The sequence below is a fragment of the Hypomesus transpacificus genome, unplaced genomic scaffold, assembly GCF_021917145.1.
Source record: "Hypomesus transpacificus isolate Combined female unplaced genomic scaffold, fHypTra1 scaffold_160, whole genome shotgun sequence".
Classification (NCBI taxonomy): domain Eukaryota; kingdom Metazoa; phylum Chordata; class Actinopteri; order Osmeriformes; family Osmeridae; genus Hypomesus; species Hypomesus transpacificus.
In genome coordinates, this window is record NW_025813725.1 from 267747 (window position 1) to 287719 (window position 19973).

The 19973-nt window shown below is 43.2% G+C and overlaps 3 protein-coding genes across 3 annotated transcripts; all 3 read right to left on the reverse strand.

Annotated features, from left to right (window-relative positions):
- Window positions 1–6: 6 nt before the first annotated feature.
- LOC124489007 (protocadherin beta-15-like) lies at window positions 7–5687 on the reverse strand. Its single transcript, XM_047051604.1, has 4 exons — window positions 3683–5687; window positions 3146–3469; window positions 210–1250; window positions 7–18 (listed from the first exon to the last, which is right to left on the reverse strand). The coding sequence occupies exons 1-4, from the start codon at window positions 5546–5548 to the stop codon at window positions 7–9; spliced, it is 3243 nt and encodes a 1080-aa protein (XP_046907560.1). The 5' UTR covers window positions 5549–5687.
- A 281-nt stretch (window positions 5688–5968) lies between these two features.
- LOC124489008 (protocadherin alpha-C2-like) lies at window positions 5969–8385 on the reverse strand. Its single transcript, XM_047051605.1, is given in 2 exon segments — window positions 5969–8271; window positions 8274–8385. Coding segments are annotated over 2 exon segments (2415 nt in total).
- A 3515-nt stretch (window positions 8386–11900) lies between these two features.
- On the reverse strand, window positions 11901–14318 carry LOC124489018 (protocadherin alpha-C2-like). Its single transcript, XM_047051622.1, has one exon. It carries the CDS (start codon window positions 14316–14318, stop codon window positions 11901–11903), a length of 2418 nt encoding a protein of 805 aa, XP_046907578.1.
- Window positions 14319–19973: the final 5655 nt, after the last annotated feature.

A 19973-nucleotide genomic window follows, 5' to 3' on the forward strand; every position in this document is an offset into this window, starting at 1 on the left:
AACTAATCAAAATTGCGTCTACAAGTAGGGTGAAAATACTATGTGCTTAAATATAAGGGTCTAGGATGACCTTGCTAGGCAGTAGTGGTTGGGATAAACGCAATTGCAAAGGACTCGTAATATGGATGAAGAAATGACATTACAGTCTCAGTCTGTGGCCCAGTCAGCCTATAATGATAGTAGATGTATAACATATTTGCTTGTTTTACCTGCAGAGTAGAAGCAGCTGAGTCGCTGGTCTCTGTCAGTCCCGTGCTTCTTGGTATACTTGACACAATGTATCTGGAGCCCTTTGGCACAGGCTGTCTGACTACCAGTTTTCCCTTCCTCGTCTCCGCTAGAAACAGGCTGTACCAGTACGCATCGTTGGAGACCAGGGTGGAATCCGCGATGGTGGAGTTCCTCTCGCTGATCACGCTGTTCCTGCAGGGAGGAGCCGCTTTGCTGGGGTTCGGTTTCTGACACTTCAGCACACAGGTGACCAATATGGTGATCAGTAACAGAAACGACACCGAGCCCAGTCCGATCACCAGGTACAGGTTGAGGTCAGAGAAGATGTCATATTCTAGAGGCACTTCAGTCATGTCAGAGTAGGCTTTAACAGCAGTCTCCACAGTTGAGAACTTAATGGTGACTGTAGCAGAGAGCGCAGGCTCTCCGTTGTCCTTGGCGATGACAACCAGCCGTTGGTGACGTGGGTCTCTGTAACTGAATATTCTCATAGTCCGGATCTCTCCGTTGTATTGGTCCAGGCTGAACAATGTGGAGTCAGTCACCTGGAGAAACTGGTATGTTATCCGAGAGTTCTGTACCGAGTCAGTGTCTATAGCTATCACCTTGGAAACCAGGGATCCTTTATCGGTGGATCTGGGGATCTTTTCCTCGACTACCGAGCCGTGCGCACGCCATGGAGAGACGATGACTGGTGTGTTGTCATTCTGGTCCATAATAACGATGTGAACAGTCACATTACTGCTGAGTGGAGGGACACCGGAGTCTCTGGCCTCAATGTGGAAAATAAACTCCTTTTCTATTTCATAGTCAAACGTCTTTAGTGCATAAAGATTACCGTTCTCTGGATTGATGGAGAACAGCATGGACATGGAGGTGTTCACTATCTCCTTTTCTATGATGAAATAAACTAGATACTGGTTTTCATGGAGGTCAGGATCAAACGCAGTGAGGGAACTTAACAAGGCCCCAGGTGCGTTATTCTCAGTAACAGGTATAGTGTAGAACGACTGAGGGAACTGTGGAACATTGTCGTTAACGTCTAGTAGTTCTAAAGTCATAGTTTCATTGTCAGATAACGGAGGGGATCCCCTGTCTGTAACGGTGAATGTGATGTCATATTCTGGCACTTTCTCTCTGTCTAAAGGTTCTGAAACTACCAACTCATAATAATTATCAGAAGATTCTCTTAGCACAAAGGGTAAATTATGTTGAATATTTAAATCCACTTCTCCATTTTTACCAGAGTCCTTGTCAGCAATATTAACCACAGCTATCACTGTATTTACAGCTACATTCTCCTTGATTGGACTCTGGAATGATTTAATTGATATTTCAGGGTGATTATCATTCATATCTGTGACTTGAATTCTGAGCTTGCATTGTCCAGATAATGGACTAGCTCCTTTATCCATAGCTATTACCTCCATATCATATATTTTGAAATCCTCAAAGTTAATCATTTCCTTCACCGTTATTTCTCCAGTATTTGGATTTAAACCGAATGTGTTTTGTGATTTCTCAGGTGTATACAAACTATATGAGTATACAATATCTGAATTAGACCCCTCATCTAAGTCAATCGCATTCAGTTTAACCACAATGCTTCCAATAGGGGAGTTTTCTATCACGTTCAATGTATACGTTTCCTCGTCAAACTGAGGGGCGTTGTCATTCGTATCTAGTACACGAACAATTATGCTGGCTGTACCGGAGCGCGTGGGTACTCCCCCATCAACAGCAGTGAGTATTAGATTATGAACAGCCTGCTCCTCTCTATCTAAAGCCTTTTTCAAAATCAAATCTGCGAACTTTGACCCATCCCTACCGGTTTGCACTTCAATTTTGAAGTGATCGCTTTCGCTAAGATAGTATGTCTTAACTGAATTTGTACCAACATCGGGGTCAACAGCATTGCTGAGAGAGAACCTCTCTCCAAAGGGTGTGGACTCTGAGATATCTAGATGTATGCCATCTCTTCGGAATTGTGGGGCGTTGTCGTTGATATCCAAAATTTCTAACTCGATGTTAAAAATCCTTAAAGGGTTTTCAATGATCACCTCCATTTTCAAATAACAGGATGTCGATGACTTTGTGTTGCAGATATACTCCCTGTCTATCTTCTCGACAATGAACAGCTCTCCAGTTTCTTTGTTCACGTCTAGATATTTTTTGTTGGCGATAATGTCAAGACGCATCTTGCGTTTGTTCAGAGTTTTGACATCCAAGCCCAGATCTCCAGCCAAATTGGCGACCACGGAGCCTACTTTCATTTCCTCGGGAATAGAATAGTGCGTTACGGCAGACCCTGTGTCCAACGTGGTCGATAAAACTAGGAAAAGCGAGACATACCTTTGCCAAGGCTGTTGGTTATACAACTCCATTGTTGCACCTGCTCCGTGTGTAAAGACGTCGTTTTTAAATGTCGTTTCGTGTAGCGTGTATGTAACGATTGTATATACTGTATATATACTGTAGGTCTATATATATAATATTAATCCAATGGCATGTCAGTGCATGCCATAACGTCTTAGTCATATCATTCGCAAACGTTGGATTCAGCACTGCGGAGCTGTCCACTAATCATCCTCTGACTTCCTCATTATGACGCACTGTCATGGCGACCACGACCTCGCAAGCCCGTGCGTTTTCTTAGCCAACAGCGACACAATGTGCATGCCTCTTGCTCTCAATATTGTTTATTACTTTTAAGCTTCAGCAGCTAGTGTAAATTGGGTGAAAATACCAATGATGTTCCACCAGAGTCTGGATTACTTTGCTAAACTGGAGTGGTTAGGATTAGTGTCTTTTTAATTGAATACTAATTCGGGAAAAACATTTAAGTGAAATCTCAGTATGTAGCAAAAAACGATAAAAGCCTGGTTGTAGACCCAGAACATGTAAGCTAGTTTACCTGCAGGGTAGAAGCAGCTGAGTCGCTGGTCTCTGTCAGTCCCGTGCTTCTTGGAATACTGGACACGATGTATCTGGAGCCCTTTGGCACAGGCTGTCTGACTACCAGCTTTCCCTTCCTCGTCTCCGCTAGAAACATGCTGTACCAGTACGCATCGTTAGACACCAGGGTGGAATCCGCGATGGTGGAGTTCCTCTCGCTGATCACGCTGTTCCTGCAGGGAGGAGCTGCTTTGCTGGGCTTCGGTTTCTGACACTTCAGCACGCAGGTGACCAATATGGTGATCAGTAAAAGAAACGACACCGAGCCCAGTCCGATCACCAGGTACAGGTTGAGGTCAGAGAAGATGTCATATTCTAGAGGTACTTCAGTCATGTCAGAGTAGGCTTTGACAGCAGTCTCCACCGTGGACAGCTTGATGGTGACTGTAGCAGAGAGTGCAGGCTCTCCGTTGTCCTTGGCGATGACAACCAGCCGTTGGTGACGTGGGTCTCTGTAACTGAACATTCTCATAGTCCTGATCTCTCCGTTGTATTGATCCAGACTGAATAAGGTGGCGTCAGTCACCTGGAGAAACTGGTATGTTATCCGAGAGTTCTGTACCGAGTCAGTGTCTATAGCTATCACCTTGGAAACTAAAGATCCTTTATCGGTGGATCTGGGGATCTTTTCCTCCACCACGGAGCCTTGTGCGCGCCATGGAGAGACGATGACCGGTGTGTTGTCATTCTGGTCCACAATTATAATGTTCACAGTCACGTTACTGCTGAGTGGAGGGACACCAGAGTCTCTGGCCTCAATGTGGAAAAGAAACTCCTTCTCTATCTCATAGTCAAACGTCTTTAGTGCGTAAAGATTGCCGTTTTCTGGATTGATGGAAAACAGCATAGACATGGAGGTGTTCACGATCCCCTTTTCTATTATAAAATAAACGAGATACTGGTTTTCATGGAGATCAGGATCAAACGCAGTGAGGGAACTTAACAAGGCACCAGGGGCGTTATTCTCTGTAACGGGTATAGTGTAGAACGACTGAGGAAACAGTGGGATGTTGTCGTTAACGTCCAGTAGTTCTAAAGTCATAGTTTCATTTTCAGATAACGGAGGGGATCCCCTGTCGGTAACAGTGAATGTGATGTCATATTCTGGCACTTTCTCTCTGTCTAAAGGCTCTGAAACTACCAACTCATAAAAGTTATCAGAAGATTCTCTTAGCGCAAAAGGTAAATTATTTGGAATATGTAAATCCACTTCTCCATTTTTACCGGAGTCCTTGTCGCCAATACTAACTACTGCTATCACTGTATCTAATGCTACATTCTCCTTAATTGGACTCTGGAATGATTTAATGGATATTTCAGGATGATTATCATTCATATCTGTTACCAGAATGGTTAATTTACACTGGCCTGATAATGGATTCGCGCCCTTATCAGTTGCTATTACCTCCATATCATATATTCTAAAATCTTCATAATTGATTATTTCCTTAATCGTTATTTCTCCTGTGATAGCGTGTAGACTAAACGTTTCTTGTGTTTTCTCAGACGTGTAAAGACTATATGAGTATACCACGTCTGAATTTGTCCCCTCGTCTAAATCAGTTGCATTCAGTTTGACCACAAGGCTACCAATTGGCGAATTTTCTACAATTTCTATGGTGTAGCTTTCTTTATCGAACTGAGGAGCGTTGTCATTTGTATCTAACACGCGAATAATGATGCTGGCTGTACCAGAGCGCGTGGGTATGCCGCCGTCCACAGCTGTAAGTATTAGATCATGAATAGCCTGGTCCTCTCTGTCTAAAGCCTGCTTTAAAATCAAATTAGTGAATTTTGATCCATCACGGCCTGTCTGAATTTCAATGTTGAAATGATCACTTTCACTCAAGTAATAGGTTTTGATAGAATTCGTACCAATGTCCGGGTCTACAGCGTTGGTCAATGAGAATCTTTCGCCAGCAGGGGTAGACTCAGAGATATCCAAATGCATTGTATCTCTTCGAAAATTAGGTGCATTGTCGTTAATGTCCAAGACCTCCAATTCAATATTAAACATCCGTATCGGATTTTCAATTGTAGCATCCAGTTTAAGAAAGCATGTTGTTTTTGATATGCAAAGGTATTCCCTGTCGATTTTCTCAACGACGTAGAGTTCCCCAGTTTCTTTGTTCACATCTAGGTATTTCTTATTAGCGATTACATCCAAGCGCATTTTCCTTTTACTAAGAGTTTTAACATCAAGTCCCAAATCCGCGGCTAAATTTGCTACTACCGAACCTTCCTTCAGTTCTTCAGGAATAGAATAGTGGGTAACTGCAGAAATTGTGTTCAGAACGGCAAAATACATAAGAAAGACCGAAACATACCATCTCCACGCCTGGGCATCAATGTGTAGTTCCATTGTTCAACAACACTGGAAAACGGTCTTATAATACAGTATATCGTCACAGAAAGAAGTTTGTCCTCTAAAATTATGTGAAAATGTTATGAACCTTCTTATTCAATGGTCTTGTGATGTTGTACTATTGCAAATATCCTTTCTTTACCGATGGCGGAGTCAGCACCTGCAGCTGTTCCACACTACGACGCCCAACATGGCGATCGTGACATCACAAATGAATGGTTAGACTGGTTAACAGCGACGCTGTGTGTATACGACCAGTTAGCACAACTCGGGTCATGTCATTATATTGGGATCATGGAAGACGTTTTGAGAGACTATTTAAAATACATGTATACGTCGGAAACTGTATGACTTTGTAGCCTACTACCAAACGTCTTACCTGAAGATTCACTAGTCGTAAAAGGACAGAATATATTACTATCTTACCTGCAGAGTAGAAGCGGCTGAGTCGCTGGTCTCTGTCAGTCCCGTGCTTCTTGGAATACTGGACACGATGTATCTGGATCCCTTTGGCACAGGCTGTCTGACTACCAGCTTTCCCTTCCTAGTCTCCGCTAGAAACAGACTGTACCAGTAGGCATCGTTGGAGACCAGGGTGGAATCCGCGATGGTGGAGTTCCTATCGCTGATCACGCTGTTCCTGAAGGGAGGAGCTGCTTTGCTAGGCTTCGGGTGCTGACACTTCAGCACACAGGTGACCAATATGGTGATCAGTAACAGAAACGACACCGAGCCCAGTCCGATCACCAGGTACAGGTTGAGGTCAGAGAAGATGTCATATTCTAGAGGTACTTCAGTCATGTCAGAGTAGGCTTTAACAGCAGTCTCCACCGTGGACAGCTTGATGGTGACAGTAGCAGAGAGCGCAGGCTCTCCGTTGTCCTTAGCGATGACAACCAGCCGTTGGTAACGTGGGTCTCTGTAACTGAACATTCTCATAGTCCGGATCTCTCCGTTGTATTGATCCAGACTGAATAACGTGGCGTCAGTCACCTGGAGAAACTGGTATGTTATCCGAGAGTTCTGTACCGAATCAGTGTCTATAGCTATCACCTTGGAAACCAGGGATCCTTTATCGGTGGATCTGGGGATCTTTTCCTCGACTACCGATCCATGTGCGCGCCACGGAGAGACGATGACTGGAGTGTTGTCATTCTGGTCCATAATAATGATGTGCACAGTCACGTTATTGCTGAGTGGAGGGACACCGGAGTCTCTGGCCTCGATGTGGAAAAGAAACTCCTTCTCTATTTCGTAATCAAACGTCTTTAGAGCGTAAAGATTACCGTTCTCTGGATTGATGGAGAACAGCATGGACATGGAGGTGTTCACAATCTCCTTTTCTATTATAAAATAAACGAGATACTGGTTTTCATGGAGATCAGGATCAAACGCAGTGAGGGAACTTAACAATGCCCCAGGTGCGTTATTCTCAGTAACAGGTATAGCGTAGAACGACTGAGGAAACAGTGGAACGTTATCGTTAACATCCAGAAGTTCTAAAGTCATCGTTTCATTGTCAGATAATGGAGGCGATCCCCTGTCTGTAACAGTGAAAGTGATGTCATATTCTGGTACTTTCTCTCTGTCTAAAGGCTCTGAAACCACCAGTTCATAATAGTTATCAGAAGACTCTCGAAGTGCAAAAGGTAGATTATTTGGAATATGTATATCTACTACACCATTTTCACCAGAATCTTTATCACTGACACTAACCACGGCAATCACTGTGTCTACTGCTACATTCTCTTTGATTGGACTCTGGAATGATTTGATGGATATTTCAGGGTGATTATCATTCATATCTGTGACTAGAATGGTTATTTTACACTGACCTGATAAAGGATTGGCTCCCTTGTCTGTTGCTATGACTTCCATGTCATAAATCCGAAAGTCTTCATAATTAATCATTTCTTTCACCGTGATCTCACCGGTGTTGGGGTTTAAGCTAAATGTGTTTTGCGTTTTCTCTGACGTATACAAACTATAGAAGTACATCATTTCTGAGTTACTTCCCTCATCTAAGTCAGTCGCATTCATTTGAACCACAACGCTTCCAATCGGAGAATTTTCCACAACGTTAACGTTGAAAGTATCTCTATCAAAGAGAGGGGCGTTGTCATTCGTGTCTAGGACGCGAACAATTATACTTGCTGTACCGGAGTGGGTGGGGACTCCGCCGTCTATAGCGGTGAGAATTAGATTATGAATAGCTTGCGCCTCACGGTCCAAAACCTTTTTCAGAATCAAATCAGCAAACTTTGACCCATCTCTACCAGTTTGGATTTCTATATCGAAATGCTCACTTTCGCCTAAAATATATGTTTGTACGGAATTTGAACCAACGTCAGGGTCGACTGCATTGTTAACAGAAAAACGTTCTCCAGCCTGGGTTGCTTCAGATATATCCAGATTGATGGTGTCCCTTCGAAAATGAGGCGCGTTGTCGTTAATATCTATTATCTCTATTTCGATGTAAAATATCCGCTGGGGGTTTTCTATTATCGCCTCCATTTTAAGGAAACAAGACGTCGATGTCTTAGTTGTACATAGATACTCCCTGTCGATTGTCACTACAATGTACAGCTCTCCTGTGTCTTTGTTCACATCCAGATATTTTTTGCTAGCTATGACGTCTAAACGCATATTCCTCTTGGTTAGTGTTTTCACATCCAAACCCAAATCAGTGGCTAAATTGGCGACCACAGAGCGTTCCTCCTTTCCTCCGGGATGGAATAGTGCGTAACTGCAGACGCTGCGTTAAGCATTGCAAAGAAAATTAGAAAGACCGAGACGTACCTCTCACAGCGTGTTGTTTTGAAAGACGCCTCCATTGTCTTTTTCATCCTCTTTATTACTATCAGTCAATGGAAATGAATATCTGATCATCGAGTTAAAAGGTGAAACTTAAACGTTGGCACAACTTTGAAAGTAAAAAGATTCCAGTCAAGTCAAAAATAAAAATAAATTCCGAGGGGTTCAGCACCGAGTACTTCAGCACCGTGGAGCTGTCCACTGTTCATTTTCTGACTTACAACTATGACGCACTGTCACGGCGACCTTAACTTCAAGGTCCAGTGTATTTCTTTGGCAGACAGCGACACATTGAGTAAGTAACAAGTCAGTACAGTGATTTTTATAAGGGGAACTAGTCTCGGTGTTGGCTAAATGCAAAATAATTAGACATGGGTTCGAGACGATTAATGTCCCTTGCATTATTGGGGGGGAAATTATGATATTGGATAGGATTTGCTTGGGAAATATATAATTAGCCTTTTTTTTAAGGCCATGGTTTTTGCGTTTGTATTGGCGGTAAGATTGTTAGCAGTCTCAATCTTTTTCAATGTATTTGGGGTGACATAACCATGACAATTAGGTAGGCAACAGCTGATGGGATACCGTTAATAGAGTACCAATAAATTGAGTAATCAGTTTTCTCACCTGTAGAGTAGAAGCAGCTGAGTCGCTGGTCTCAGTCAGTCCCGTGCTTCTTGGAATACTGGACACGATGTACCTGGAGCCCTTTGGCACAGGCTGTCTGACTACGAGCTTTCCCTTCCTCGTCTCCGCTAGAAACAGACTGTACCAGTACGCATCGTTAGAGACCAGGGTGGAATCCGCGATGGTAGAGTTCCTCTCGCTGATCACGCTGTTCCTGCTGGGAGGAGCCGCTTTGCTGGGCTTCGGTTTCTGACACTTCAGCACGCAGGTGACCAATATGGTGATCAGTAACAGAAACGACACCGAGCCCAGTCCGATCACCAGGTACAGGTTAAGGTCTGAGAAGATGTCATATTCTAGAGGCACTTCAGTCATGTCAGAGTAGGCTTTAACAGCAGTCTCCACCGTGGAGAGCTTGATGGTGACTGTAGCAGAGAGCGCAGGCTCCCCGTTGTCCTTGGCGATGACAACCAGCCGTTGGTGACGTGGGTCTCTGTAACTGAACATTCTCATAGTCCGGATCTCTCCGTTGTATTGATCCAGACTGAATAATGTGGCATCAGTCACCTGGAGAAACTGATATGTAATGCGCGAGTTCTGAACCGAGTCAGTGTCTATAGCTATCACCTTGGAAACAAGGGATCCTTTATCGGTGGATCTTGGGATCTTTTCGTCCACCACGGACCCGTGTGCGCGCCACGGAGAGACGATGACTGGAGTGTTGTCATTCTGGTCCACAATAACAATGTGAACAGTCACGTTACTGCTGAGTGGAGGGACACCAGAGTCTCTGGCCTCAATGTGGAAAAGAAACTCCTTCTCTATTTCATAGTCAAACGTCTTTAGTGCATAAAGATTACCGTTCTCTGGATTGATGGAGAACAGCATGGACATAGAGGTGTTCACTATCTCCTTTTCTATGATAAAATAAACTAGATATTGGTTTTCATGGAGGTCAGGATCAAACGCAGTGAGGGAACTTAACAAGGCCCCAGGTGCGTTATTCTCAGTAACAGGTATAGTGTAGAACGACTGAGGGAACTGTGGAACGTTGTCGTTAACGTCAAGTAGTTCTAAAGTCATAGTTTCATTGTCAGATAACGGAGGGGATCCCCTGTCTGTAACGGTGAATGTGATGTCATATTCTGGTACTTTCTCTCTGTCTAAAGGCTCTGAAACTACCAACTCATAATAGTTATTAGAAGATTCTCTTAGCTGGAATGGTAAATTCTTCTGAATTTTTAAATCAATTACTCCATTTTCACCAGAATCTTTATCGCTGACACTTACCATAGCTATCACTGTATTTAATGCTACATTCTCCTTGATTGGACTCTGGAATGATTTGATGGATATTTCAGGGTGATTATCATTCATATCTGTTACTATAATTTTTAGTTTACATTGTCCTGATAACGAATTGATTCCTTTATCCGTTGCTATGACCTCCATGTCATACATCCTAAAGTCTTCATAATTAATCATTTCCTTCACTATTATTTCTCCAGTATTTGAGTTTAAACTGAATGTGGTCTGTGTTTTCTCAGAGGTGTACAAACTGTAAGAGTAAACGATGTCGGAATTGGATCCTTCGTCTAAGTCAGTGGCATTTATTTTAACAACAACGCTTCCAACAGGGGAGTTTTCCATCACGTTAATATTATATGTTTCCTTATCAAACTGAGGGGCGTTGTCATTTGTATCTAACACACGAACAATGATGCTGGCTGTACCAGAGCGAGTAGGGACTCCGCCATCTACAGCTGTGAGAATTAGATTATGAACACTCTGCTCCTCGCGATCTAAAGCCTTCTTCAAAATCAAATCTGCAAATTTTGTTCCGTCTCTCCCTGTCTGAATTTCTAAACTAAAGTGATCACTTTCGCTCAGATGGTATGTTTTAACTGAATTGGCGCCCACATCCGGGTCTACTGCATTGTTCAGCGAGAACCGTTCTCCCAGTTGTGTGGACTCCGATATGTCCAAATGCATTTCATCTCTTCTAAAATACGGTGCGTTGTCGTTTATGTCCAAAATTTCTAGCTCAATATTAAACATACGTAGTGGATTTTCAATTGTAACGTCCAGTTTCAAAAAACAATTAGTTTTAGAGCTACAAAGATGCTCTCTATCCATCTTTCGTAATATGTACAATTCTCCAGTGTCTTTGTTAACCTCCAGGTACTTTATAGGGGCAACAACATCCAGTCGCATTTGCCTTCTATTCAATGTTTTAACATCTAGGCCCAAATCAGATGCAAGGTTTGCAACAACAGATCCTTCCTCCATTTCCTCTGGAATAGAATAGTGCGTAACAGCAAACGCTGTGTTAATAAAAGCGGTCAAAAGAAGAAAAACGTGGACGTACCTCTCCCATTTTCTTGCTCTAATGTGCATCTCCATTGTCCTTTTTGTATGCCCTCTTTTGTGGACTAAAACGAACTTAAATTGTTTTTGACCACATGACATCGAATGGAAAGCTCTACCGCAAGTCATTTAGCGTTGTAAATTAAAACAGTGATCCATTTTTTTTCTTCTGATTTTCGGACAGATTCAGCACCAAGTGGCTGTCCACAGTTATTTATCTTAGTAACCGCTATATGACGCACTGTCATGGCGGACACAGCGTCATGTTCAACTGTATTTAATTGGGCAACAGCGACCCTTTGTGCCATTGTCATGTCTGTACATTTTGATGCTATATCATGAAGACTGAGTGAGACAAAAAATGAATGACAAGAGGTCGAGATATACAACGTGTTCCGTTTGTGAATCTTTTGCGCAGGAGTTACGCTTAAAGAAGAATGTATTGCAACTGCTAAAACGTGTTAAGATAATTACAAATGAGACAATACATTTAAAAACTCTAAACTTAAACCTACTCACATAGCCTTTATGTAGTGTTCAATCATACCTGAAGAGTAGAAGCGGCTGAGTTGCTGGTCTCTGTCAGTCCCGTGCTTCTTGGAATACTGGACACGATGTATCTGGATCCCTTTGGCACAGGCTGTCTGACTACCAGCTTTCCCTTCCTAGTCTCCGCTAGAAACAGACTGTACCAGTACGCATCATTGGAGACCAGGGTGGAATCCGCGATGGTGGAGTTCCTCTCGCTGATCACGCTGTTCCTGCTGGGGGGAGCCGCTTTGCTGGGCTTCGGTTTCTGACACTTCAGCACGCAGGTGACCAATATGGTGATCAGTAACAGAAACGACACCGAGCCTAGTCCGATCACCAGATACAGGTTGAGGTCTGAGAAGATGTCATATTCTAGAGGCACTTCAGTCATGTCAGAGTAGGCTTTAACAGCAGTCTCCACCGTGGAGAGCTTGATGGTGACTGTAGCAGAGAGCGCAGGTTCCCCGTTGTCCTTGGCGATGACAACCAGCCGTTGGTGACGCGGGTCTCTGTAACTGAACATTCTCATAGTCCTGATCTCTCCATTGTATTGATCCAGACTGAATAACGTAGCGTCAGTCACCTGAAGAAACTGGTATGTTATCCGAGAGTTTTGTACCGAGTCCGTGTCTATTGCTATTACCTTGGAAACAAGAGATCCTTTATCGGTGGATCTGGGAATCTTTTCCTCGACTACCGATCCATGTGCGCGCCACGGAGAGACGATGACTGGAGTGTTGTCATTCTGGTCCATAATAACGATGTGCACAGTCATGTTACAGCTGAGTGGAGGGACACCAGAGTCTCTGGCCTCAATGTGGAAAAGAAACTCCTTCTCTATTTCATAGTCAAACGTCTTTAGTGCGTAAAGATTACCGTTCTCTGGATTGATGGAAAATAGCATGGACATGGAGGTGTTCACAATCTCCTTCTCTATTATAAAATAAACGAGATATTGGTTTTCATGGAGATCAGGATCAAACGCAGTGAGGGAACTTAACAATGCCCCAGGTGCGTTATTCTCAGTAACAGGTATAGCGTAGAACGACTGAGGAAACAGTGGAACGTTATCGTTAACATCCAGAAGTTCTAAAGTCATCGTTTCATTGTCAGATAATGGAGGAGAACCCCTATCTGTAACAGTGAAAGTGATCTCATATTCTGGCACTTTCTCTCTGTCTAGAGGCTCTGAAACTACCAACTCATAATAGTTATCAGATGACTCTCTAAGCGCAAAAGGTAAATTATTCGGAATATGTAAATCAACTACACCATTTTCGACAGAATCTTTATCACTGACACTAACTACTGCTATGACTGTATCTACAGCTACATTCTCCTTGATTGGACTCTGGAAGGATTTTATGGATATTTCAGGATGATTATCGTTCATGTCTGTGATTAGAATAGTTAATTTACACTGACCTGATGCAGGATTAGCTCCTTTATCTGTTGCTATGACTTCCATGTCATAGATCCTAAAGTCTTCATAATTAATCATTTCCCTCACCGTTATTTCCCCAGTATTGTGGTTTAAACTGAATGTGTTTTGTGTTTTCTCCGATGTATAGAAACTATATGAGTATATAATATCGGAATTAGAACCCTCATCTAAGTCAGTAGCATTTAATTTTACAACAATGCTTCCAATTGGAGAGTTTTCCATTACGGTAATGTTGTATGTTTCTTTATCAAACTGTGGGGCGTTGTCATTCGTATCTAGTACACGAACAATTATACTGGCCGTACCGGAGCGTGTGGGAACTCCGCCATCAACTGCAGTTAGTACGAGGTTATGAACAGCTTGCGCCTCTCTGTCCAAGGCCCTTTTCAGAATTAAATCTGCAAATTTGGACCCATCCCTACCGGTCTGGATTTCTATTGTAAAGTGCTCACTTTCGCTTAAAATATACGTCTTGACGGAGTTTGAACCAACGTCAGGGTCGACTGCGTTGTTCACAGAGAAACGTTCTCCAGCCTGGGTTGCTTCAGATATGTCTAGGTCTATAGTGTCCCTCCGAAAATGCGGTGCATTATCATTTATGTCCATTATCTCAATTTCGATATAGAATATTCGCTTCGGGTTCTCAATTATAGCTTCCATTTTCAGGTAACAAGATGTTTTGGCAGGGCAAAGATATTCTCTGTCAATTCTCTCTACAATGTATAGCTCCCCCGTCTCTTTGTTCACATCCAGATATTTCTTATTGGCTATAATGTCCAACCGCATCTTCCTTTTACTTAACGTTTTAACGTCCAGACCTAAATCAGCTGCTAAATTGGCGACAATAGAACCTTCCTCCATTTCTTCAGGGATAGAATAGTGTGTAACTGCAGATACTGCACCCAGGATGGCAGAGAAAATAAGAAAGACCGAGACGTACCTCTCCCAGTGTTTTGCGCTGTATTTCGCCTCCATTGTTCTCATATTTTCTTTTGCGAAGCAGTCCAATGAACTGTTTCAGGCACCAGCTACAATGTCATCCTTGGACATGATCGCCACTCCTCTCTTATTAACATATGCCTGCAAAATAGCTTTATCCTGATTTCTTAAGGATCCAGCACGAATGAGCTGTCCAATGTTAATGATCAGTGATCCCTATGACTCGCTGTCATGGCGACGATTACCCCACAATGAAATGTATTTTATTGGCTTGCAGCGACTCTTAGTGCAAAGGATCCGCATGTACTCTTATGTGTTTTGTTCCTGACAAGCTACGTACAAATGTTCAGACTTGTATTTGCCAAACGAAGTAAATGCGGTTCATGGAATGAGTGAAACATGTGCAATATTTTGCTATATAATGTGCTGTAAGCGTTGTTTATTTCATACGTAGACAGAATGGTATTACTTTTTATAAGACCGTGGGCGGCAAAAACACTAGAAGAACCATGTAAGTTACTTAGATTGAAAGTAGTGATATTTAACAGAAACTCACAACAATCGACTGTTTTGGATTTGAATCTAAGCATATCTTAGAAGGGATATGAAAAAACCCTCGTCTCACCTGCAGAGTAGAAGCAGCTGAGTCGCTGGTCTCTGTCAGTCCCGTGCTTCTTGGAATACTGGACACGATGTATCTGGATCCCTTTGGCACAGGCTGTCTGACTACCAGCTTTCCCTTCCTAGTCTCCGCTAGAAACAGACTGTACCAGTACGCATCGTTGGAGACCAGGGTGGAATCCGCGATGGTAGAGTTCCTTTCGCTGATCAAGCTGTTCCTGCAGGGAGGAGCCGCTTTGCTGGGCTTCGGTTTCTGACACTTCAGCACGCAGGTGACCAATATGGTGATCAGTAACAGAAACGACACCGAGCCCAATCCGATCACCAGATACAGGTTGAGGTCTGAGAAGATGTCATATTCTAGAGGCACTTCAGTCATGTCAGAGTAGGCTTTAACAGCAGTCTCCACCGTGGAGAGCTTGATGGTGACTGTAGCAGAGAGCGCAGGCTCCCCGTTGTCCTTGGCGATGACAACCAGCCGTTGGTGACGCGGATCTCTGTAACTGAACATTCTCATAGTCCGGATCTCTCCGTTGTATTGATCCAGACTGAATAACGTGGCGTCAGTCACCTGGAGAAACTGGTATGTTATTCGAGAGTTTTGTACCGAGTCAGTGTCTATGGCTATCACCTTGGAAACAAGGGATCCTTTATCGGTGGATCTGGCAATCTTTTCCTCGACTACAGATCCATGTGCGCGCCACGGAGAGACAATGACTGGAGTATTGTCATTCTGATCCACAATTACAATGTGAACAGTCATGTTACTGCTGAGTGGAGGGACACCTGAGTCTCTGGTCTCAATGTGGAAAAGAAACTCCTTCTCTATTTCATAGTCAAACGTCTTTAGTGCGTAAAGATTACCGTTCTCTGGATTGATGGAGAACAGCATGGACATAGAGGTGTTCACTATCTCCTTTTCAATTATGAAATAAACGAGATACTGATTTTCATGGAGGTCAGGATCAAACGCTGTGAGGGAACTTAACAAGGCCCCAGGTGCGTTATTCTCTGTAACGGGTATAGTGTAGAACGACTGAGGGAACTGTGGAACGTTGTCGTTAACGTCCAGTAGTTCTAAAGTCATAGTTTCATTATCAGATAACGGAGGGGATCCCCTGTCTGTAACAGTGAATGTGATGTCATATTCTGGCACTTTCTCTCTGTCTAGAGGCTCTGAAACCACCAATTCATAATAGTTATCAGAAGATTCTCTAAGCGCAAATGGTAAATTATTTTGAATTTTTATATCAACTACTCCATTTTCACCAGAATCTTTATCACCGACACTAACCACTGCTATCACTGTATCTACTGCTACATTCTCTTTGATTGGACTCTGGAATGATTTGATGGATATTTCAGGGTGATTATCATTCATATCTGTCACTAGAAATTTTAGTTTGCATTGTCCTGATAAAGAATGTATTCCTTTATCTGTTGCTATGACCTCCATGTCATACATTCTAAAGTCTTCATAATTAATCATTTCCTTCACCGTTATTTCCCCTGTGTTTGAATTTAAACCGAATGTGTTCTGTGTTATCTCAGATGTATACAAACTGTATGAGTATAGTATATCGGAATTGGGTCCCTCGTCTAAGTCAGTTGCATTCAGTTTGACCACAAGGCTTCCAATTGGGGAGTTTTCCATCACATAAATGTTATATGTATCCTTGTCAAACTGAGGGGCGTTGTCATTCGTATCTAGTACCCGAACAATGATGCTGGCTGTACCAGTGCGCACGGGGACTCCCCCATCGACCGCAGTTAGTATCAGATTATGAACAGCCTGCACCTCTCGGTCTAAAGCTTTTTTCAAAATTAAATCTGCAAACTTTGACCCATCCCTACCAGTCTGAATTTCGATGGTAAAATGATCGCTTTCGCTTAAAAGGTATGTTGTGACGGAGTTTGACCCAACATCGGGGTCTGCCGCATTGTTCACAGAAAAACGTTCCCCAGCCTGTGTTGCTTCAGAAATGTCTAGATCAATGGTGTCCCTCCGAAAATGAGGCGCATTATCATTAATGTCCATTATCTCTATTTCAATATAGAATATGCGTTTGGGATTGTCTATTATTGCCTCCATTTTAAGATAACACGATGTAGAAGTTTTAATTGCACAGATAAACTCTCTGTCAATTCTCTCTACAATGTACAGCTCCCCCGTCTCTTTGTTCACATCCAGATATTTTTTATTGGATATTATCTCTGACCGCATCTTCCGTTTAGTTAATGTCTTCACATCCAGGCCCAAATCAACGGCTAAATTTGCAACCACAGATCCTTCCTCCATTTCCTCCGGAATAGAATAATGTGTAACTGCAGACGCTGTTTTCAGCATGGTAGAAAAAATAAAAAAGACAGACACGTACCTCTCCCAGTGTTTTGCGCTGTAAAACGCCTCCATTGTTCTCATATATATTTTTGAAAATCAGTCCACCAAACGGTTTCAGTCACTGGCTGGAATGTAATAATTGGACATGATCGCCACCTTTTCATAAAAATGTGCCTGCAAGATAACCTATCCAGATTTCTTAAGGATCCAGCACCAATGAGTTACCCAATGTTAATGATCAGACCTCTCTACAATGACTCACTGTCATGGCGACTATGACCTCACAAACAAATATATTTTATTGGCCTGCAGCGACTCTTAGTGCAAATCATCAGCATACACACTTGGCCTACTTGAATTTGTTGCTTAGAAGCTACGATCAAACATTCAGACCTGTACTCGTAAAACTGGGTATTTAAATGCACGTTATGGATTGTGTGAACTAGCAATGCGACTTTTTACATAATTATTCAGAATGGTAGGCTAATAGTTTATATATAAGGCCATGGCACGAACAATAGAAGTACCAATGCTTAATTTCATGGAATAGTGGATGTATTAAAGACAAACTCAAAACATTAAAAACTCTCGTCTCACCTGCAGAGTAGAAGCAGCGGAGTCGCTGGTCCCTGTCAGTCCCGTGCTTCTTGGAATACTGGACACGATGTATCTGGAGCCCTTTGGCACAGGCTGTCTGACTACCAGCTTTCCCTTCCTAGTCTCCGCTAGAAACAGACTGTACCAGTAGGCATCGTTGGAGACCAGGGTGGAATCCGCGAGGGTTGAGTTCCTCTCGCTGATCACGCTGTTCCTGCAGGGAGGAGCCGCTTTGCTGGGCTTCGGTTTCTGACACTTCAGGACACAGGTGACCAATATGGTGATCAGTAACAGAAACGACACCGAGCCCAGTCCGATCACCAGGTACAGGTTGAGGTCTGAGAAGATGTCATATTCTAGAGGCACTTCAGTCATGTCAGAGTAGGCTTTAACAGCAGTCTCCACCGTGGACAGCTTGATGGTGACTGTAGCAGAGAGCGCAGGCTCTCCGTTGTCCTTGGCGATGACAACCAGCCGTTGGTGACGTGGATCTCTGTAACTGAACATTCTCATAGTCCGGATCTCTCCGTTGTATTGATCCAGACTGAATAAGGTGGCGTCAGTCACCTGGAGAAACTGGTATGTTATTCGAGAGTTTTGTACCGAGTCAGTGTCTATTGCTATCACCTTGGAAACCAAAGATCCTTTATCGGTGAATCTGGGGATCTTTTCCTCCACCACGGAGCCTTGTGCGCGCCAAGGAGAGACGATGACTGGTGTGTTGTCATTCTGGTCCACAATAACGATGTGAACAGTCACGTTACTGCTGAGTGGAGGGACACCGGAGTCTCTGGCCTCAATGTGGAAAAGAAACTCCTTCTCTATTTCATAGTCAAACGTCTTTAGTGCGTAAAGATTACCGTTCTCTGGATTGATGGAGAACAGCATGGACATAGAGGTGTTCACTATCTCATTTTCTATGATGAAATAAACTAGATATTGGTTTTCATGGAGGTCAGGATCAAACGCAGTGAGGGAACTTAACAATGCCCCAGGTGCGTTATTCTCAGTAACAGGTATAGCGTAGAACGACTGAGGGAACTGGGGCGCATTGTCATTGACATCTAACAAATGTAAAGTAATCGTTTCGTTATCAGATAAAGAGGGTGCACCTCCATCACTCACTACCAGTGTGATGTCATACTCCAGAACTTTTTCACGGTCTAAAGGTTCCGATATTATGAGCTCATAATCAACATCAGAGGACTTGTTCAAAATGAATGGTAGAGGCTGGGTAATTGATAGGCTTACCTTGCCATTGTTTCCCGTGTCCTTGTCGCTTACTCCTATAAGAGCAATGACTGTGCCGACGGGGATGTCCTCGTTAACAGTACCTTTAAGAGATTTAATAGTAATTTCTGGGTAGTTATCGTTCATATCCGTTACGTGAACTATTAGTTTACACTGGCCCAACAGGGGCTGCGCGCCTTTGTCCTTTGCCTCAACGTGCATCTCGTAGAATTTCATGTCCTCAAAGTCAATAGTTCCCTTGACTGTTATCTCTCCAGTGTTTGGATTCAGTGCAAAGATGTCCTGAGTTTTCTCAGATGTGTAAAGTGTAAACGCGTACGTAATGTCTGCGTTAGGACCCTCGTCTATATCTGTGGCGTTTAGTGTCGTTACAAGGGTTCCAATTGGGGAGTTCTCGGTCATGTTAACGGAAAAAAACGGTAGGTCGAACCGAGGGGCGTTGTCGTTTGTATCCTGCACTCGAACAACAATATTTGCTGTGCCAGAGCGTGCTGGGACTCCGCCGTCAATAGCCGTTAATATTAGATTGTGGACCGAGTGCTCCTCTCGGTCTAAGGCGTTTGTCAAAACCAAGTCAACATATTTAGTGCCATCACTCCCTGTCTGAATCTCTATGGTAAAATGTTCACTTTCACTGAGCTGATACGTTTTGACTGTGTTAATACCAACGTCTGGGTCAACTGCATTGGGTAGGGAGAATCTCTCCCCCGGTGTGGCTGATTCTGAAACGTCCAACTCGACCCTGTCTCTTCGGAAATGGGGAGCGTTGTCATTTATGTCTGTGATTTCCAACTCAATGTTGAAAATGCGTAAGGGACTTTCTATGATAAGATCTAGTTTAACAAAGCAGGTCGTAGCCGTTTTCGTCGGACAAAGGTATTCTCTGTCTA